At 34.3% G+C, this 12,428-nt stretch overlaps 1 protein-coding gene and 1 long non-coding RNA gene across 4 annotated transcripts; both read right to left on the bottom strand.

The window, feature by feature from the left end:
* Positions 1-198: 198 nt before the first annotated feature.
* Positions 199-2,649, bottom strand: LOC138340685 (uncharacterized). The gene is made up of 2 exons (XR_011213429.1): positions 2,399-2,649; positions 199-590 (listed from the first exon to the last, which is right to left on the bottom strand). It is a non-coding gene; the product is annotated as an uncharacterized lncRNA (long non-coding RNA).
* Positions 2,650-9,359: 6,710 nt separating this feature from the next.
* Positions 9,360-11,915, bottom strand: LOC101260615 (probable myosin-binding protein 5). Of its 3 annotated transcripts, none has more exons than XM_010315840.4 (5): positions 11,060-11,915; positions 10,216-10,974; positions 9,919-10,133; positions 9,713-9,779; positions 9,360-9,598 (listed from the first exon to the last, which is right to left on the bottom strand). In XM_010315840.4, exons 1-3 carry the CDS (start codon positions 11,661-11,663, stop codon positions 9,940-9,942), a joined length of 1,557 nt encoding a protein of 518 aa, XP_010314142.1. In that variant the 5' UTR covers positions 11,664-11,915; the 3' UTR covers positions 9,360-9,598; positions 9,713-9,779; positions 9,919-9,939. The 3 variants fall into 3 exon arrangements, with proteins under 3 accessions (XP_010314142.1, XP_019066893.1, XP_019066892.1); XM_019211348.3 differs by having other exon boundaries at positions 9,360-9,587; positions 10,216-10,977; positions 11,060-11,897; XM_019211347.3 differs by having other exon boundaries at positions 10,216-10,977; positions 11,060-11,895.
* Positions 11,916-12,428: the final 513 nt, after the last annotated feature.

The raw sequence follows: 12,428 nt of genomic DNA, 5'->3' as shown, positions 1-12,428 counted from the left end.
ATACTGAAATGTCATAATGTACTGAATTTGAATATCGTTGTTTTAGTATTATGATATTTGGTATGATATATAGTATACATTTTATTTTTATTTGGTATTTTAGTATAATATTTAAAAATAGTATAACTTCCCTGAATCCCATAGTGTAAGATTTAAATTACATTCTATCCCTACTTTTTAAAAATTTACGAAAGTCCCTTAAAAATAATGTTATTCGGATACATAGCAAATAAGTTGGATAGAATGTATCCAAATAAGATTTAAATTACATTCTATCCCGACATATGATTTGATCCGTATGGTTTCAAACAATTCAAATTTTCATCTTTTATTTCTTTCCTAAATCATAATAGATTTTAAAAGTTGAAAACAATAGCCGATACATGATCATGAATACGTTCAAGAATCTGGAAAATCAAGGTGAGTTATGAATGATACATAAGTGGGATTTTAAATTTCTTCTTCCAATTCATCGAAGATCCTTTCAATTTTGATTCAAAATCCAAAAAACAATGAGAAGGTACATCATGAATATTTTGATTTTGCTAAGACAATGAAGAATCTGGAAAAAAAACCTGTCATTCAAAAATCTGGAAAAAAATATGAGTCTCGATTTGCAATGTATAAAATAGATCAGAGTTTTAGTTGCATAATAAAATAGATCAGACAAGCAGAGGTATGAAACTACATATATTGTGTTGTTAATTTGATTTTTATTTATATTTTTGAGATGACCATTCAATTGTGATACATTAGTATTTGTGTTTCTTGTATAAATTGATAAGTACTATACTCCTATTAATTATACATTAAATAAGTAATCTTGAAATTAAAAATCAACAAGTTACAGTGTGATACATGTAATATTAATTTAAATTATGGTTTCATTACCAATTAAGTTCGTAGCTTCTATCAATTTCGCCATATGCCCCTTTCTTTTTGTTTTGAGATTAGGATCATTAATATGCAACTTAGTATTAGTATAAACTAAATGTTTTGAAGTTGACTACTATATTTAATTGGGATGTATTAGCATAAACTAAATGTTTTGAACTGACTACTATATTTAATTAGGATGTATTTGATTGACCAAGGATTTGTTAGTACTTTATAATGAATATATATTTTTACATATGTAATGTGTTAATATGATACAATTGAACTTTTTTTAGTTCCCACAAATAGACTCACTAAGGGCCTCAGTTGCAGAATAAAGTTTTTCTTTCGTGTCCTGTGTGTCCTCTTGCAAGATAAACTAGATTCCCCTTCTCTTCTAGCACTAATAAAATTGTATCTCCTTTTGAAATTCTGCATATGGATGTTTGGGGGCCTTATAAGCAATGTTCTTATAATGGTTATGTGTTTTTTCTTGCCATTACTGATGAGTACTCCTGAATGACTTGGATTTTCTTGTTGAGATACAAAGTGAAGTTGTGACTTTTATCACAATATTTATTAGTCTCATCAAAAATCAGTTTTCAACTTCTATTATAATTGTTAGTTCAGACAATGGTCTTGGAACTTTTTAACTCACAATATCACTCTTTTTACTTCTCTTGGTATAATTCACTAGAGTACTTGTGTCCACACACCTCAACAAAATGACATTGCGGAAACAAAACATAGACATGTTTTTGAAATGGCAAGGGCACTCAGGTTCCAAGATCATCCACTCTTAAATAGACTTCCCTCATCAATTTTGGCAGGAAAATCTCTGTATGAGGTCTTCCATAATCAAGTGCCCAAATTACACCATTTACGAGTTTTTGACTGCTTGTGTTATGCCACTAGACCGATCACCACTGTCAATTTTTCTCCCAAGGCAATTACTTTTGTTTTTATGGGCTATTTTGATACACAAAAAGGTTACAAACTTTACAATAATGCCACAAGTTCCGTTTATGTTAACAAAGATGTATCCTTTAAGGAGGATATTTTTCCATTTAAACATCCCAAACATACTCTTCTAGATTCACAACCTCATCATACTCCTATTTTTCTAGTCTCTTTATCTGCATTCCCTAGCCCTGCAAATGATTGTTGTCCTGCTATCTTTTCAAACCCTCAAACCAGTCATCCTCTTGTCACACCTGATCCTCAGTCCATCAATTCACATACCATTCCTTCACCCTCAGTTCTTAACTCCCCATCACCTTGTAGAGATATTTTAGGGCTTGTAGAGATATTCTGTAATATTTTAAAATAGGAACTCGATTCTGGATATCATTGTAAAATAGGAAGATATTAGTTCTTTTCGTATATTGTTACTTAGTTGTAGTTATATAATCATGTACATGCATCATTTGGAAAATAATAGAATACAAAAAAAGAAAATATTTTGTTCAAGATTTGAACTTAGTATCAGCGTCATGGACAAATCAGATGGTTCTAACTCTACCTGTAAAATAGGAAGATATTAGTTTTTTCCATATATTGTGACTTAGTTGTAGTTATATAATCATGTACATGCATCCTTTGAAAAATAATAGAATACAAATAAAGGAAATATTTTGTTCAAGATTTGAACTTGGTATCAGCGCCATGGACAAATCAGATGCTTCTAACTCTACTCGATTGTCATTCAATCTGAAAATTCCTCTTTCAATGCAGGAATTATTATAAATTAAACTAATTATAATGTGTGGTCTCAAATCATATAGATGCATATTGGTGAAAAAGAGAAATTTTCGTTTCTTCATGGGAATACACAACCACCTACTAAAAAAGATGAAGGACATGATAAATGGTACACAATAGTGTTTTCAAAAATGTTTTTGGGGCGAGTCTCAGAGTGAGTCTCGGGGCATGGCATACGAAAAATACTCTAGGGCGTAAATTAAAAATGTAGATCATAAGGTCTAAGTCCTAAAATTTGAGGCGTAAGCCCTGAACATAAAAACGTAAGTCCTTGGCGTAAAAACGCACTCCCAAGCGTTTGAAATTTATTTTTAAGTTAAATTTAAATCATATTTTTATATTGGTGTAATGATATTTCTCAAATAATAATATAATACTTTTTCTTCATTATTGATTATTAATACTTATCTCAAATAAAAATTATAAATCATTGAAAAGTTTATTTTTGCTTATTTTACTAGTAATAAAAGTATGAAACTGAATATACATGATACTACACCAACTAGATTCATGAGACTTACACCTCACTCCGTACTATATAAAAAGCCTCGCCTCACACCCCCGCCTTTTAAAACACTTAGACAATCAAAAGGTGAAGAGGTGGACGTTGATGTCTATGTCTCCTGAGATCATGAAGCAATATATTGGCTTACCTACTGCTCAAGAAATATGGAAAGCTCTGTCAACAACCTTTTATGATGGAGCAGATGAACTAAAGTCTTCACTTTGAATCAAAAAGCCTTTTCTGCCAAACAAAATGACAGATCTCTGTCTTCCTACTATGGAGAATTGATTGAATTTTTTTGTGAGTTGGATCACCGTGATAAGGTGATCATGGAAAATGAAAAGGATGTCAGTTCTTACCGCAAGTCTATTCAAAAACAAAAGGTGCACATCTTTCTTGCTGGCTTGGATGGTGAATTTGAACAAATTCGTGGGGAAATCTTGATGAAGGATCATGTTTCAGAATTAGAAGAATGTTACTCAATGGTTTGTCGTGAAAATGTTGGGCATGCAATAGTGAATGGAGATCTTGAAAAATCTGAAGTAGCCGCCATGGTGAGCAAATATAGATCTAATCAAAATCGATTCTCTCAAAATCAACTAGATCAAATGAGGTCTAAGGGTATCAAAATGTCCACTTATTAGTGTAATCATTTTGATCAGTCGGGGTTCACAAAAGATTGTTGTTTTGAGATTGTGGGATATCTAGAATGGTGGTATTAGAATTGTGATTCAAGAAAGAGAAATGCAAGCCAGAGTTCCACTGCTGCAACTGTAGAAACAAATGCCAAGGAAGATGTTGTTGGACAATCCACAACCTTGGTAGAAACGAGAGGTAACAATGGTGAGACTTTAAATTTATCTACACTTGTTTCTAATATACATGAATAATTTATTCCGGAGATACAAATCACATGATATTTGATTCTAGACAAGTTTCATCCCTTAAACCATTGTCACAAAAGTATGTTTCCACCGCTAATGGTTCTTCAACAAATATCATTGGGGAAGGATCTTTGTCTCTCATTAGTAATTTAAATTTAGACAATGTCTTAGTAGTTCCATTGTTGGATTACAACCTTTTGTCTATTTCTCAAATTACCACTACTCTATCTTTTGCTGTGATGTTTTGGCCTAACTATTGTGTGTTTGAGGACATCCAGACGATGAAGATGATTGATTATGGTACTAGACGAGAGAAGTTGCATTGCTTGAATTTGGAGTCAAAAAGTTCTAATCAGTTGCGCGAAGCATTACCGATTAATGTGTTTAGTTGTGAGGACAAAACAAGGAAATCTTATATTTGGCTATGGTATCGACGATTGGGACATGTTTCTTTTGGATATCTTAATAAGTTGTTTCCTTGGTTATTTACAAAATTTGATGTTTCTGATTTCCATTGTGATGTCTGTGAACTTTTAAAGAGTCAACGTGAAATGAAAAAAGTTCAATTCCTTTTATGATTATACATTCAGATATTTGAGGTCCATCCAAGGTGAATACGTTAGGTGGATCACGTTGGTTTGTTACTTTTATAGACGATTATACTAGAATGACTTGGTATGTTTGATGAAGTTCAAAAGTGAAGTGAATTTGTTGTTTCAAAAGTTTCATAAAATGATTTGCACTCAATATAATTGCCAAGTAAGAGTTCTACGTAGTGATAATGGGGGAGAATATTCCAACGGTGAACTTAAGCGATATTTAGAAACACATGGAATTGCTCATAAAACTACTTGTCCCAATATACCCCAATATAATGGGGTAGCCGAAAGAAAAAAATGTCATTTTTTAGAAGTTATTCGTGCTCTATTGACTGAAGTTCATCTACCACAATGTTATTGGGGAGAAGCACTCAATTGTGCAACATATTTAATTAATCGAGTGTCTTCTAGCAGAATTAACTTTAAAACAACATCTCAAGCTCTTCCTAAAGCGGTGATGCATCGACAGTCCCAAATTTGACTCCTTGCATTTTTGGTTGTGTAGTATTTGTACATATTCATAAGCATCAATGCGATAAACTATCCCCTCGTGCACTACAGTGTTTTTTTGGGATATGTTACTAATCAAAAGGGGTAAAAATGTTTTTATCCTCCAACTCAACGAATGTTTGTTACAATGGATGTTGTTTTTCACGAAGAGTCTGTATATTTTTCTAATGAAACAAAACTCTAAGGGGAGGATGTGAAGGATAGTTTGTCTCTAAATTATGAAAAATCGATACTTTCTGCACCAAGTAAACAGGTTGTATATGAATAAATTTATGTGACGGTGAACATCAAGAAATGAGACATAACCAAGATATGGTAGAATCAGATTTGGGTACTGCTGAAAATTAGGAAATTGATGAAGAAGATTTGGGTGCTACTGGAAATTAAGAAATTGGACAAGTTAATCCAATATCTTATGAACCCCTCATTCAACAAGCAACTGATATGCTAAATCAATCGTCACCAACTCCAAATGATTTTGGTTTTGTACCTGAACCATCAGTCAAACAACTACAAGCACGACACAATGAGGTTTTCCTAAACCCACCTATGAACAAAAAATTTCTGGTAGGACTGGATACCTATTGAGCTATTTTGTGTCTAATCATCGTTTGTTGGAATCGAATAAGTCATTTGTAAATCAATTATATGTTGTATCTATTCCTAATAATGTCCAGGAAGCCTTAACTGATCCAAAATGCAAAGCAGCTATCAATGAAGAGATGAAATCTTTGAACAAATGATACATAGGAACTTGTCGATTGTTCATCATGAAAGAAAATAGTTGGATGTCTATGGGTGAATATAGTCAAGTACAAAAAAGATGGTATGATAGAACGATTCAAAGCGAGGTTGGTGGATAAGGGATATACTCAGACTTATGGAATCGACTATACAAAAACATTTGTACCTGTTGCAAAAATCAACATAGTTCGAGTGCTATTATCCTTGGCTGCAAATTTTGATTGGCCACTACAACAATTTGATGTGAAAAATGCTTTTCTACATGGTGAGTTGTCTGAAGAAGTCTATATGGACTATCCTCGAGGGTATGGGATACCGAGATCACATGATCATAAAGTATGCAGATTGAAGAAATCACTTTATGGACTGAAACAATCACCAAGAGTGTGGTTTGAAAAATTCATCAAATGTATGAAGGCATTTGGCTATAGTCAAAGTAACACCGATCACACTTTGTTCTTAAAGAGACAACATGGTAAAATTCGAGATGAAGCACCTTGGCCGTAAATGGACCAAGTGTGATCGATGTTACTTTGAGTCGATTTACGCATTGGCGAGCAACATATGAACGCAACTATGTGCATCTTGAAATATTTGAAGTCTGTTCCAGCAAAGGGAATTTTGTTCACAAAATGTATAGATCCTCTAGTAATAAATGTATATAAGGATGTTGATTAGGCTGGAGATATCAATGACAGACGGTCTACTTGGGGATATTTCACTTTTGTGGGAGGAAATCTTGTTACATGGAGAAGCAAAAAGCAAAATGTTGTTGCTCAGTCAAGTGCGGAGGCGGAATTCAGAGGAATGAAACTTGGAATATGTGAAACTTTGGGGTTGGAACTTCTCTTAACAGATTTGGGTTATCCACCTAAGGCACCAATCCAACTATATTATGATAATAAGGCGGCACGTGATGATATTTGCACACAATTTGGTACAACACGGTCGTGCCAAGCATGTAGAAGTAGACAGGGTTTTCGTCAAGGAAAAGTTGGATGTAATGATATTAGAGTTACCCAAGATTCGATCAGAGGACCAATTGGATGATCTTCTTACTAAAGTAGTTTCGAGAAAAAATTTCTCCAAGTTTGTGAGCAAGTTGGGCATGTTTGACATCTATGCACCAACTTGAGGGGGAGTGTAGAGATATTTTGAGGATTTGTAGAGATATTCTGTAATCTTTTAAAATAAAAATTCGATTGTGATAATCTTTGGAAAACAGGAAGATATTAGTTCCTTCCATATATTGTAACTTAGTTGTAGTTATATAATCATGCACATGCCTCCTTTGAAAAAAAATACAATACAAAAAAAGGAAATATTCTGTTCAATATTTGAACCCTATCTTTCCTCATCTTACACCTCCACTTTCTCAAAGAAAATCTTCTAGTTCCACCAAACCACCCATCTGGCATACTGACTATGTCACTACTTCCAAAACATCTCATCCTATTTCTTCTTCCATGTCCTACTCTAATATCACACCTTATAAATCTCATATTTCCACATTTTTCTCTTCTATTCAGAACCCTCCTCTTTTGACCAGGCTTCCAACAATAGTAATTGGACTTTGGCTATGGACCAAGAGATTCAAGCTCTCACTGACAACCACACTAGGGAGGTTGTTGATTTGCCTCTAAAAATATTACCTATTGATTGGAAGTGGGTGTATGAGGTTAAGTACAAAGATGATGGCAACGTTGAAAGATATAAGGCCAGACTAGTTGCTAAGGGGTTCACATAGTTGGAAGGTTTGGACTACCATGATACCTTCTTCACTATGGTGAAAATAGTGACGGTGAGGTGTGTTATTGCTTTGGTTGCTCAGTCTAGTTGGTCTATTTTTCAGATGAATGTGTATAATGTCATCCTTCAAGGGGATTTATTTGGGGAGGTATATATGACCTTACCACCAGGATTTTTAAGCCAGGGAGAGCATAAAGTCTTTAGGCTGCTCAAGTCCTTGTATGAATTAAAACAAGCCAGCAGACAATGGAACTTGAAGCTTACTAATGCCCTCATCCACTCAAGGTTTACACAAAGCAAGCTGGACTATTCATTGTTTACTAAAACAAACACTGTTGGTGACATTGTAATTATACTTATACATGTGGATGACCTTTTTATCACCGGCACAAGAGGCTAAAGATGTCCTACATCATAACTTCAAGATGAAGGATTTGGGTGTATTAAGGTACTTCCTTGGTATAGAATTTGCAAGGTCAAAAAGTGGGATTTTGATGAACCAAAGGAGGTATGCTATGGAGTTAGTATCCGATTCTGGGCTAACGGTGGAAAGTCAACTACAACTCCTCTTGAACAAAACCAAAAGCATACAAGTTTGGAGTATGAAAATCAATTTAACATCACAAATGATTCTCAGTTAGAAGATCGAAGAGTCTATCAGAGGCTAATTGGGAGACTGTTAGACTTAGCCATGACAAGGCCAGATGTTTCTTAAGTTGTGCAGCATTTGAGTCATTTCATTCATTCACCAAAGAAGTCTCACTATGTTGCAGCCTTACATATAGTAAGTTACATTAAAGGGCAAACTGGCTTAGGACTATTGATGAGCAACTAGAAGTAGGGAAAATCAATGCTTAGTCTGATGTTGATTGTACATCATGTGTGTTTTCTAGAAAGTTTGTAACAGGTTTTGGTATTAAGATTGGTGAATCTCTGGTTTCTTGGAAGTCAAAGAAACAGAATATAGTCTCAAGGATTTCAGCTGAAGCTGAATATAGGAGTATGGCAACCACTGTGACAGAGTTGGTGTGGCTACAACGGTTATTGAAAGAAACTTGGAGCTCAAGTTGAGTTGCAAATGAAGTTACGCTGTGATAATAAAGAAGCAATGCAAATTGATTCAAATCCCATGTATCATGAACGAACAAAACATATAAAGATCGATCGTCATTTCATCAGAGAAGGGATGTAGGAAGGATCAATTAAGACTGTACACATAGCAAGCAGAGAGCAAGTGGCATATATTTTCACCAAGCAATGCGAAAACAATTACACAATGTTGTTCAAGTAAGGAATGGTGGACATATTCCACCATCCAACTTGAGGGGAGTGTTAGAAAGAATGTAATGCATAATTAGTTATAGCTAGTTGAGTTTGTTAAAATGTTATTAGTTAGTTACAATGCTAATTAAAAGTTAGTTAATTAGTCAGAAGGGATATATAAATAGGAACTCTTTCTCATTTGATAACGCAAGTTGGTTAATTCCTTTTCCTCTGTATTTCTTCCTTTCTCAATTCTTCTCTCAATTTCTCTCACATGGCTAGTAAGCTCACATTCAATAGTTTTGATAATTGCATATTTTAGGGTGCAAATTATAATCAAATGGTGACAGATTTTATGAAACTTTTGGTCACCCTAACATGCATCGTCTTCTGCACTACCACTTGTTTATGCTCACGCTACTTTCAAATAGTAGAACGATGAGAGAGGGGTTTGTCATCCCCTGAATATTAATGTAAATCCTCTCATTATATATATAGATGAAACAACTTGTCAAAAATGAACATCAATTGGAAACTAGGAGGAGGATATAAGTAACCATGAGCACATGGTTAAATATATACATACAATGACTTCATTTGCCTTGTGTCCAACTCAATTAGTATATAGTATTTAGTTAATTGTGCGAAAGCTTGCTCCATTATACCAAAAGTTGCCTGGTTCCTTGCCTGGCTCATCTGCAAGAGATCTTAAACAACATACATACTTGGCAATAAAGTCACTGTTTACTGATGGAATTTAATTTTTACTGTGAATGTGAAATAATAATCCAGGTATATTTAAGCATGGAAGAGAATATTACCACAAGACCTCAAGGCCATAATATGTCAAAGGTTTGGAACTTCCTTCTACGAGAACAACAGCACATCCTAACAAACAAGTAGATGTCCAAAGTAAATAATTAGAAACAATGGAGACACCAAATTATTATTCTTGGAAAATAAAAATGTATAGCTCTGTGTTGAAACATAATTTCGAGCACAGATAAAAAGGAGAGGAAGAAATCACCATATTTGGTGAAAACTGATCTCATGCGCTTCCATCCTTGGATTGCCTAAGCCTCCGTAGATGTTGAGCTATCTCTGTCAAGAGTTTGATTCCTTCATCGTCCCTCTGTAATGTCATAGTAGCATGTTTTAAAAACATGCTCTCTGCTTCGATGGCACTCAACCTCTCTCTAATTACTGAAACTTCTGTTCTAAGAATGGCCTTATTTTCACTTCCTACCAACAAGAAATTATAAATATGATCTGCAAAAGTCATGAGAAAACCAAAACAAAAAGATTGAATTACGTACGTACGAACCTTTTCCTTCAGATTCATAAAATCCATCCTTAGATGTTGTAATTTTGTCTTCAAGCTTGGTCAATAAACCCATGAGGTAACATCTCTCATGCTCAAAGTCAAGATGTGGTTCGAAAGGGCCTAATCTATGTTGGTCTCCTTCATCAGGACTGACACAAGTTGATCTTTCACTAAGGGATGAAAAAGAATAAGAATTCCACTCTTGATATTCACCAACTTCACACACCTCACTTCCTACTCCTTTCATATCTCCATATCTTTCCCTATATGTCTCAACAACAACTTCCATCACCTTTATGTCTTCTTCTCTTTTCAAAAGCAAATCTTTCATCACTTGCAAAGCCTCTTGATCGTATTCTGCCTGCTCCTCCATCATTCTCTGATACTGTAATGCCTCCATTTGGACAGCTGCCTTTTCTGCTTGCAAGCGAGTGATCATGGCCATCGCATTATTTGCTGCAACAGCAGCCGCACTTCTTTCCTCATCAAGTTCCATGTAAAGTGCAATGACAGACTTGTGGTCCAAATGGACTTGCCTCTTCAACCGATGTAGGATGTCATTATCTGATTCATTCACTACATCATTACTCTCTGAAATTAATTCCATACTCAATTTTCTAGGCCTGTGTGACCATCTTGGACTAGCTTGACATGAATCTGACAATGGTATACCAAAGAACATATTTCTTGTAAAATTTGCAGTTTTCAAGGCATTATCATTTATTTCCTCTGAAGCACCTTTAATATTATCCTCTCTACCTGCTGCAAGAAATTAAGAAGACATTATTATTATTATTCTTACTAGTTAGTTAGTCAGTAGTAAAAGAGGGGGGAAAATATATACCTCCATCATCCAAATCATTATCGGAGATGAACTTGAGCTGTGTGTAGTCCTCATTTCTCCAAGGAGCTTGAGAAGAAGGATTTGACTTTGATCTCATTTTGAGAGGCTCCCCACAACAAGAACACCAAACAAAAGAAGTTGTTGTTTGGAGCATAACCTCATTATCTTCCTTCTTCGTGTGAAGTGCATCCTTCACAAAGCAATCAATATCCTTGTGCAGAATCCCAACTAGTGACTTGTACCTATCACAATCAGCATCTTTCTCTGTCGCAAATGATAGAAGGCATCCCTCACACATGTTCTTTATATCAGAGAGTTTCTTGTGAACATGGCAATAAGCAAGGGAAGATATATCCTTCTTGTGAACTTCACATATAGAATCATTGTAATAAAAGCTTGCATCCCTATGAACGAGAATGTGATCGATCCTCGTGCAAAGCAAACAAGGGATTTTCAAGTCAAACAACTTGGCATATTCATTAGAGAAAAAAGCAAGAAACCCCTCAATGAAAAGCAAGAGGATCATCACCCATTCAAGAAGAGCATATATGAGGAAGAATGCAAATTTCCCCATCTTTTGTTCAACACAACACTTGAAAGCCATTATTCCTTTGTGTTTATTGATTGATGTATGACAAGATGAAGAAATTAATTAATCAAAAAAAAAAGGGGGGGGGGGGGGGGAATGAGATGAAGGATCATGACCATGGTAGGAAATTAAAGTGAAACCAGGATCATGACCTAAGCTCCCTCTCCTCACTATATCTTTGATTGATGATAATAGAGGAATAAGAGAGTTTGCATACTACTCCAAAATATTGGATGGTGTTGTTCATTTTGAGCTATATGTGAGTCAATGGTCACTCCTTTTATGTTGTCTGATCATTTACCTGAATTAACTCTCGTCCCTCCATTCCACCTTCCGCTTTCATCCAAAAATTATCAATGCCTCTTAAGTTAAATTGTTTCTTCCTATGTAATCAATATTGTTATATCTATATCAAGAAACGTGGTTTATTCCAAATATTTTATGTAAATAACAAATCTATTCTCTTCAAATCTGTTAGTATTTACTAAAAGAATCATTATTTTTACAATAGAAATTACATATATCTTTCTATTAAAAAAAAATACTTCCTTAATTATAAAATTGACTAAAAATGCATAAAGTAAAATAACTAACCGTTGGTCTAGTACAATATTCAAATTAAGATACTAAGATGCCACATGCTAACATATACTATGCAACAAACAACTTAAATTCTCAATAATGTAGTCACGTTAATACAAATACTTATATATATATATATATATATATAATTAGAATATAATATAGGTTTGTATGGTTTTTTTACTTTTTGTTAAGGGC

The sequence above is a fragment of the Solanum lycopersicum genome, chromosome 12 (assembly GCF_036512215.1).
Source record: "Solanum lycopersicum chromosome 12, SLM_r2.1".
In the NCBI taxonomy this organism is placed as follows: Eukaryota; Viridiplantae; Streptophyta; class Magnoliopsida; order Solanales; family Solanaceae; genus Solanum; species Solanum lycopersicum.
This window is presented reverse-complemented; position numbering and strand designations above follow the sequence as displayed.

Excerpts from the sequence above, each read along its gene's own strand:
- LOC101260615 (XM_019211348.3), bottom strand. The coding sequence starts at position 11,663 with ATGGCTTTCAAGTGTTGTGTTGAACAAAAGATGGGGAAATTTGCATTC. Across the intron at positions 10,978-11,059 it reads TAATGATTTGGATGATGGAG|CAGGTAGAGAGGATAATATT; the intron begins GTATATATTTTC and ends AATTTCTTGCAG. Across the intron at positions 10,134-10,215 it reads TTATGAATCTGAAGGAAAAG|GAAGTGAAAATAAGGCCATT; the intron begins GTTCGTACGTAC and ends TCTTGTTGGTAG.